Source organism: Phodopus roborovskii, unplaced genomic scaffold (assembly GCF_943737965.1).
Source record: "Phodopus roborovskii unplaced genomic scaffold, PHOROB, whole genome shotgun sequence".
Classification (NCBI taxonomy): domain Eukaryota; kingdom Metazoa; phylum Chordata; class Mammalia; order Rodentia; family Cricetidae; genus Phodopus; species Phodopus roborovskii.
Genome location: NW_026126459.1, coordinates 22,317,712 through 22,326,467, shown reverse-complemented (window position 1 = coordinate 22,326,467; position 8,756 = coordinate 22,317,712). Strand labels below are relative to the sequence as shown.

General features: G+C 46.9%; 1 protein-coding gene across 1 annotated transcript; it reads right to left on the bottom strand.

Annotated features, from left to right (window-relative positions):
- Nucleotides 1-1,079: 1,079 nt before the first annotated feature.
- LOC127226048 (tubulin alpha-1C chain) lies at nt 1,080-8,533 on the bottom strand. The gene is made up of 4 exons (XM_051189842.1): nt 8,460-8,533; nt 4,398-4,620; nt 4,130-4,278; nt 1,080-2,144 (listed from the first exon to the last, which is right to left on the bottom strand). Exons 1-4 carry the CDS (start codon nt 8,460-8,462, stop codon nt 1,170-1,172), a joined length of 1,350 nt encoding a protein of 449 aa, XP_051045799.1. The 5' UTR covers nt 8,463-8,533; the 3' UTR covers nt 1,080-1,169.
- Between the last annotated feature and the right edge of the window lie 223 nt (nt 8,534-8,756).

Sequence of the window (8,756 nt, the reverse complement as noted above, 5' to 3'; positions counted from 1 at the left end):
GGGTTCGCTTTGGATTCAGCCTCCAGTGCAGGAGTGCAGACATGAGCCACCACCCCACACTTGAACACTTTTTAAGGCCTACTTTCTCACAAGGCTTTGTGAGCCTTGGTAAAGCATATAAAGCTGCCTGGTGAAAGCTGGTAATCAGGCCCCACTGGGCAAAGTGGCTATGCCAGCAACTCTGCCCCACCAAAACCAGGTCCTTCTGCATTTGACAACTGCTTAGTTCAAAACCTACCAACACCATTAGTACACGAATTCAAACCAGGCTAAGCTCACCAGGCAACCACAGTACCCATGCCCTCTTCACACTGACAGCGAGAGTGTCTGGAAACACTATCAGACTATTCAAACAATGAACTGCAAAGAATTACATTTCTGCCATAATATGAAAAGGACTAGCCTGATGCCCTGGTGCCAGAGAAGTGGCATTCCAGTTTCACACAATTTGGATGACTTGTGGGACCACCCTGATAGCTGATGAGAGCTGAGACAATATTGACCAGGCAATAATGGGTAAAATACACTTAGTCGTGTCTTCTCATAAGTGTGGTCTCCTAATAACCCCACCTACTCTCTCCCACCCCTAAGCCCACCCAGACATGCGACCTGGAACTCTGTATATAGTCTTGAATTTGGATCAGTCTGCTACCTTTGCCTGCTGGGTGTTGGAATTAAATAAAGGTGTGCCAGCACAACCTGGCCTCTAGTAACATTTTTCTGCTATCAACCCTGCTTGCTACAGGGCCTTGGTTAGAGGGCTCAAATATATTGCAATCTATTATATAAGTACACACATACACTGACAACCTGTTAAAAAAGAATCCTTCGCTGACTCAGCCAAACCTGCCTTCCCCAACCAGCAATCATACTTAAATGAAAAAAAAAAAAACTGATAATCACAGAACACTAGAAGGTACTTGAAAATGGTCAGCTCATCACTAGCCTCAGTTGGACCCACTAAATGGGTCATGATTCTGACTCAAATCAGGGACAGTGACATCTGTAATGTCATGACAGCACTCATGGCAAAATTCCATCTCAAGGCAGAAGCTGTGAACCAGAAGCCAGTTTCCCGCTTAAACTGGAAACACCTTTATTGATAGTTTAAGACAGTCATATACACACAAAGACAAAGACAAGACAAGTGTAAAATTGCAGCACGTGGGCTAATATTCTTCTCCCTCATCATCTCCTTCAGCACTATCTGCCCCAACCTCTTCATAATCCTTCTCTAGGGCAGCCATGTCTTCACGAGCCTCAGAGAACTCACCCTCCTCCATACCTTCACCCACATACCAGTGCACAAAGGCACGCTTGGCATACATCAGATCAAACTTGTGATCTAGGCGAGCCCAGGCCTCTGCGATGGCTGTGGTGTTGCTCAGCATGCACACAGCTCTCTGGACCTTGGCCAGATCTCCACCAGGTACCACAGTGGGAGGCTGGTAATTAATGCCAACCTTGAAGCCAGTGGGGCACCAGTCCACAAACTGGATGGTACGCTTGGTCTTGATGGTGGCAATGGCAGCATTAACATCTTTGGGAACCACATCTCCACGGTACAGCAGGCAGCAAGCCATGTATTTACCATGGCGAGGGTCACATTTCACCATCTGGTTGGCTGGCTCAAAGCAGGCATTGGTGATCTCTGCTACTGTAAGCTGCTCATGGTAGGCTTTCTCAGCAGAGATGACAGGGGCATATGTGGCCAGAGGGAAATGGATGCGAGGGTAGGGTACCAGGTTGGTCTGGAATTCTGTCAGGTCAACATTCAGGGCCCCATCAAATCTGAGGGAAGCAGTGATGGAAGACACAATCTGGCTAATAAGGCGGTTAAGGTTAGTGTAGGTGGGGCGCTCAATGTCGAGGTTTCTACGACAGATGTCATAGATGGCCTCGTTGTCTACCATGAAGGCACAATCAGAGTGCTCCAGGGTGGTGTGGGTGGTGAGGATGGAATTGTAGGGCTCAACCACAGCAGTGGAAACCTGGGGGGCTGGGTAGATGGAGAACTCCAGCTTGGACTTCTTTCCGTAATCAACAGAGAGCCGCTCCATCAGCAGGGAGGTGAACCCAGAGCCGGTTCCCCCACCAAAGCTGTGGAAAACCAAGAAGCCCTGAAGACCTGTGCACTGGTCAGCCTGTAAGAAAAGAGTTCATTTTAATGTTGACAGACATCTTGTGGAAGCTGCAGTCGGTGTTTGAGTCTGTGACTAACTACTGATTAAGTTCAGAGTCCAAGAGTAGCTGGTAAGAGCAGTTACGAAAGGCTTCGAAATGCTCAGTGTCAGACTTCTAAAACTGATTTTAACGAACTACTTTCATCTCCATTAAGACATTAGATCTGAACAGACACACATCATGCTTTAGTAGCTGGGTAGGCGGGTTCTAAGTGACCTTGCTGTGGGTCAGACCACAAGGGCACCTTTGTCATTAGCTGGAGTTATCAAGGTCCAGCCAGATTCAGACTCATGTGCTGCCAGATCTGTGTGAAACATCTAAACAGGTACACAGGATAGCCAAGTTTCACTGCCCAGGGTACTGTCAAGCTGGGTCAGGGCAAGCCTCACCCTCCTCATTTGGGACAGACAAATTAATTTCTCTATCTCAGTTATTAAATCAGAGTAGTGACCTAGCTGAGGCTGAAAATTAAACGAATACTTGGAATAATGCTTGGCACAGGAGAACACTGAGTTTGTGGTGGGGGAGGGGCACTTTTCATTTTTAATCAGCATTCCACTAGACCTCAGGTCACTGGGGCTCTTCGCTCCATTCAACTGGTCTACTCTGACTAGTAAATTGTTACAAAACAGCAGGCCAAATTTGACCTCCATACTTTTCTACAGTCCTAGAGATGGAACCTTGTACATGCTAGACAAACACCCTACTACAAAGCTACATCTCTACCTCTAAGTTGAGACCTTTCAAAGTATTTCCTGGTCTGCACTGTAATTACATACAAGTGGATCAGGTGGGTCCCTGTCAGTCTCATCCATTATGCAGCCTGTAGACACAGTATCACCAAGGTCAAATATAATTAATTCTTCAAGTAGCAATCATCTCAGGCTTTTACTAGGTTTCTGTACCTCTCCAGGCAGGGCCCTAATATCTACCCAAGTCAGTGTAGTTAAACTTCATTTGCATTGGAAAGATTAATCCAGTTCTGATGGATGCTGAGAAAAGCAGAAGTTGAGGCAAGCAGTGACTTTGAGTATGTGATTTCCCCAGTAACCCACTCCAGCTCAGCCGGGTCTTGAATACTTTTTTCTGTTAATCACTTACAAGCTCCACAAAGGGTAGTCAGAGTGGTAATCATTAATTCATTAAAACACACTTGCCAGCTTTCCTGATAGGACTAGACTTGCTTAGTTCTATTCAGTTGGAGCCAGTTTGCTGCCCTGACTGTTAGGAAATTACCCACCCTGGGATTTCTGATCTTAAATCTTCAAAGACAAGCTTCCCAGATAAGGAATCTCTTTGCACCTCAAGTTTTGTTGGAGGACTCTTCTGTAGGCTCTCTTTCTAATTTTACTTTGCCTATGTACTTGTGTGTGTGTGTGTTACTTACCAAGGCCAGAAGAGGGCATCAGATCCCCTGGGACTGGAGTTACAGTTGTAAGCCACCACGTGGGTGGGAATCAAACCAGTCTAACTGCTGTGCCATCTCTCCAGCCCCTGTAGGCTATTTCTAAATGGCTCAAAAATGACTCCTTGGGCCCTGAAACTTTGTTTCTTCTGTGCTGAGGACTGAAGCCTGGGCGCTGTAAATGCCAGGTGACTACCTCTATGAATGAGCTATAGCCACAGCTGTGACCTTTCACTGTTAACATGAAATTCCTGTTCAGATTTTCAAATGAGTTTTATCAATTAGTCACACATAGGCCTTAGCCACCTACTTAGTGTGACTAAGGAGTGTGAATGTCTGAGCTTGAAACAAAGAGGCTTAACATAGTGTTCATTGTGTGTGTTAGAGGTTGGGGGAAGGCACAGATGGGGATAGGGGATGGGATGGTGAAGCTTATTGGGTCTCAGGTTAAGTGTCCTCAATGAATGAATGAGCTAATACCCTAAATCTTAGTAAACCATAGTGCATAGAACCCTCTCCCCCATAGCCCACTGCACTTACCAGCTTGCGAATTCTGTCCAAGACAAGATCAATGATCTCCTTGCCAATGGTGTAGTGGCCACGGGCATAGTTATTGGCAGCATCTTCCTTGCCTGTGATGAGCTGCTCAGGGTGGAAGAGCTGGCGGTAGGTGCCAGTGCGGACTTCATCTGGAAAAGGAGACAAAAATCAGCCTTCACCAACAGCTGACACAAGCTCGCTCACTCATTCACCCTTCGGGGTCTGAAGAGAGGTTCTGAGAATGTGACCAGGACAGAATGCCACTCACCGATAACTGTGGGTTCCAGGTCTACGAACACTGCCCGGGGCACATGCTTGCCAGCGCCTGTCTCACTGAAGAAGGTGTTGAAGGAGTCATCTCCTCCTCCAATGGTCTTGTCACTTGGCATCTGGCCATCAGGCTGGATGCCATGTTCCAGGCAGTAGAGCTCCCAGCAGGCGTTGCCGATCTGGACACCAGCCTGGCCAACGTGGATGGAGATGCACTCACGCTGTGGGATAGGGAAAATAGTGTCAAAACAGGACAAGTGAGGAATTAAGGAAGGGATGGCTCACATCTAAATGAAAACCTTCAAGATAATCACTTTTCAGAGGCCAGTCCTGCCTAGGACTACATTTTATAAAGGAAAAGATCTAACTCAAGGAAAAATATTCTCAGTAAGGCATTAATGCTAATGACCTACTAGACAAGGCCAGGCCCTTCCACTGACTATCCCTAATAGTTTGGATCAGTTCCCACTTTACAACAGCATACTAGATAAGATTATGCCAGAATTCCCCAGCTCCTGAGGCAGAACCCTTCCTTCCAGGGCTGAGTCACATTAACTTCAGAGCTCGCTGTGGTTCCTCTCTTTAATCCAGTTCTTTAGGAGACAAAACTTCCCTCTCCCCTTAAAACCAGCCCAAACCAGCCCAATGACTCAGAGAAAATGCTAGATAAGCAGTTAGCTGTGTGCTAAAGTGTGGTCAGAGAGGCAGCCTTTCCACCTAGTGAAGACTCTAATCTGTACTGAGAACATTTTTCCTCCCCTGTCAAGCCATCTGGTGGAAGGAAAGGATGGTGTAAGGTCCAGACGGCTCCCAAAACCTTACCACAGAATTTAAGAAATGGGGCTGGAGAGAATTGGTTGTTCCCTAGTAGATTACATTATACATTTCTGGCACTGTGGGAAAGTACAAGAATTTAACAGTGGGGAAATACTTGTTTTCCTTTCCTTGCTCAGTTACCAAACCCATATTCTATTAGTCAAATGAGACAAAGACTACAGACAATGGGCCCACAGGATTGAGAGGGAACAGATGTTCATATCTCAGTGTTGAGAGATGAGACTTTGATTCTGGCAAAAAAAAAAAAAAAAAAAAAGACATAATAAATCTCCCACTATTGCTACTATTTTCTTCAAGTTAAAGACTTCGTTATTTGGGATTTTTTTGAGACAGGGTTTGGCTGTCCTAGAACTATCTTTGTAGACCAGGCTGGTCTCCAACTCAGAAATCCACCTGCCTCTGCTTCCAGAGTGCTGCTGGGATTAAAGGCATGAGGCACCACCATCCTTTCCTCTGGGTATTTCTGTGAAGGTATTTCTAGAAATGTTTGGTCCAGGTGGGAAAGGCCCATCCTGGATTAGGAGAGCAGAAGTCTATTAGCTGGAGTTCCAAAGTAAAAACAAAGAAAAATGCATTCAGAGCTCCCTAGTAGGAAACTCAATTCAAACCCCAGGTCTCTATCAGTTTCACAGCCCAGGGTAATAAAACAAGATTTTACCGGCAACCTTTGACCTGCCATGCCCTTCCCTTTCATCTTTCCCATAAAGCAATCAAGGATTCAGACCCTATCACTGAGTTCAGGGTCTCCAGCCCTGTGGACTGTGGGGGAGGTGCAGCTCCAGTTCCAATGACCTCCACAGTCCCAAATCTAGAGAGCCACACACAGGCCTAAGGAAGGAGTGTCTGAGACTCATTCAAGTAGCTACCCCACCAGCAGACTCTTGGTACTCTAGTCAGTCTATACTGCTTCTTTGGGCAGCCAAGATGGCTTGGAGCAGTTAAGGTTAATTTCTGCCAAGCTGGATGATTTGAGTTCAATCCCTAGAACCTACTTAGAAAGAGGGAACCCATTTTCCCAAGATAAATGTAAAAACCTGTAGGAAACAAGGCTGTCCCCTAGAAGCCACCTGGAATAGGAAAAGGCAGATGAGTCACTTAGTCTAGTCCAGCCTCAACTGGAAAAGCAGCTTGTCTTTCAAAAAGCCATTCACTTAACCAGTACTTGCCTAACGAGGCCTCGGGCTTTTCCGGATTGTATCTTTTTGGTTTTGCTTGGTTAAAGGCACTCAAGCCAACTGTTACATACTTTTGTAACTACACATGAGTTTCTTACTGAATCCCTCTTTCAGAATACATTTTTGAAACATGAATACTTATTTTAATAGAAAGTTTCTTGGGCTGGGTGTTGGTGGCACAAGCCTTTAATCCCAGCACTCAGGAGGCAGAGGCAGGCAGATCTCTTTGAATTCAAGGCCACCTGGTCTATAGAGCTGGTTCCAGGACAGGTTCCAAAACAATACAGAGAAACCCTGCCTGGAACAAAAAAAAAGAAAAAAAGTTTCTTGGGTTGTGAAAGGAGAGTAGGCTCATCTGGTAAAGGGGGCTTACTATAAAGCCTCAACCCCAAGGAAAACGCCTGCACCCACAAACATACCAACAATACTAATCACACCCACACATAAGTGAGACAAAAGTCAGCACCAGCTTTTGGGACTGGGGAATTCAGGTCAGTTGGGAGAGGTCTTGCCCAACCAGCAAGTGTGAAGTTCTATGCTCTATCCCAGCTCCATCTATCCTAGACCTGGTGGCACAAGCCTGTAATTCCAGTCCTAGGGTTTGAGGTAGGAAAGCAGCAGTTCAAGGTCATCCTCTACTACAGAGAAAAATCTGTAGACCAGGCTGGCCTCCTTAGTGCTGGGATTAAAGGCAGGCACCACCACCCACTGACCTTAACAGTTTTATGAGAAACACGTGGGAAGGAGCGAGGTCAAAAGGTGGCTAGTGGAGTCCGGCATTTTGAATTGGGAAATGAAACCCTTCACAAAAACAATGCTGGTATGGGGTTTTCTTTTAAGCTTCTTTTGACAGCTAGTGATTTATGATTTTGTTCCCTTTTCTTCTGAGGTACTGAAGATGAACTCAGTGGCTTCCAGGCTAGGCAAATGCTCTCCTAAACGCTAAACTCAAGGTTCCTTCTTCCAAGATTAGTCACTCTGTAGCCCACACTAGTCTGGGACAAGCCCCAAACTCAGGAATAATCAATCCCTGCCTTAACACCCCCCCCCCCAAGTGTTGCTGACCTTAACTCAAGAGACCTGACTGCCTCTACCTTCAGAGTCGGTGATTAAAGGCGGCTAACCCCCATCCTGAGTCCAGTTTCTTCAGAGCTGAACTAACATTGTTGAGCTAGATGAGTAATCCCTGCACTGCACTTGAAGTTGGAGACCGGAGGATCTTGAGTTTAAGGTCGTCATTGACAACAGTCATTTCAAGGACAGCAAGTGATACATGAGACAGTTCTTAAAAAAACAAAGTACTGCTCGGTAGTGGTGGCGCACACCTTTAATCCCAGCATTTGGGAGGCAGAGGCAAGTAGATCTCTGTGAGTTCAAGGCCAGCCTGATCTACAATGTGAGTTCCAGGACAGGCTCCAAAGCAATACAGAGAAACTGTCCCCAAAAAAACCCAAAATAAATGTTGTTAGTAGTAATTTAGCTTAATTTTAAAAGATTTAATGGACGTGTTTCATTTAGCTGAACTAACACTAGAAATAGAATGGACTTGGGGATTTGACGGTTAATTATTTTCTTCCACGGAGGAGCTTGCCTTCCCAGGTGCACAGCTGCAGCTGGAAGGTCCCGGGACTGGCCACAGGTGACTCAGCAGCGAGTCACAGGGCGTGGACAGTGCCCGGAAGTATTTGCTCCGTCCGTTCCGCACCAGGTCCTCTGGGGTACCCCAGCTGGAAAAGTGACATCACTTGAGAAAAAGGAAGCCCTTTTAGTTTCTGATCTCTCTTGTGATTAATGTGAAAGCTCCCTGCCTTTCCCGAGGCAGCGAGCGACCCAGACGGGATGTGCTCCCAAAATCATCATGAGGGACGTACCCAGGGCGAGTCTTCCAGACCAAAGCGACCCTGGTTTGGTGGACAAAACTTTCCCACTAGAAGCCAATCCAACTGGAGGCGGCCGTCGGGGGCTGTGGCAGGCACCGAACCCCGGGCAGCCCGCAGCTCCCCCGGTCCCTTCAGAACACCCGATCGCTGCCCCAAAGTCACACTCACCATATTGTCTTGGACGTGGTCCGCGAAGTCTGAATTAAGAGAGGGTGATGAAGACCTCCCACTAGTAGACTACCAAGGAGTCCCGGGGAGAAGCCGTGTGAGATCAGCCTCCAGGAGAAGTCTTATATAGGCTGGCCCGAGCCAAGCGTCAGGAGGGAGAACACCGGACCCCGCCCCGGGCCGCACCGAGGGCGATGATTGGCAGGTTCGAAAGTTCAAACCAAACTCTGTAAAAGGAGCTGGAAATGAGAAGGGGAGGAGACTTGTAGGGTCGATGCAGGGGCCAGGTGAGGGGAG

Bases quoted from the DNA above. Each gene is read 5' to 3' on its own strand.
- LOC127226048 (XM_051189842.1), bottom strand. The intron at 4,279-4,397 runs GTGAGTGGCATT...CTCCTTTTCCAG, and splicing joins CCTGGAACCCACAGTTATCG to ATGAAGTCCGCACTGGCACC. The intron at 2,145-4,129 runs GTAAGTGCAGTG...CTTTTCTTACAG, and splicing joins TGGACAGAATTCGCAAGCTG to GCTGACCAGTGCACAGGTCT.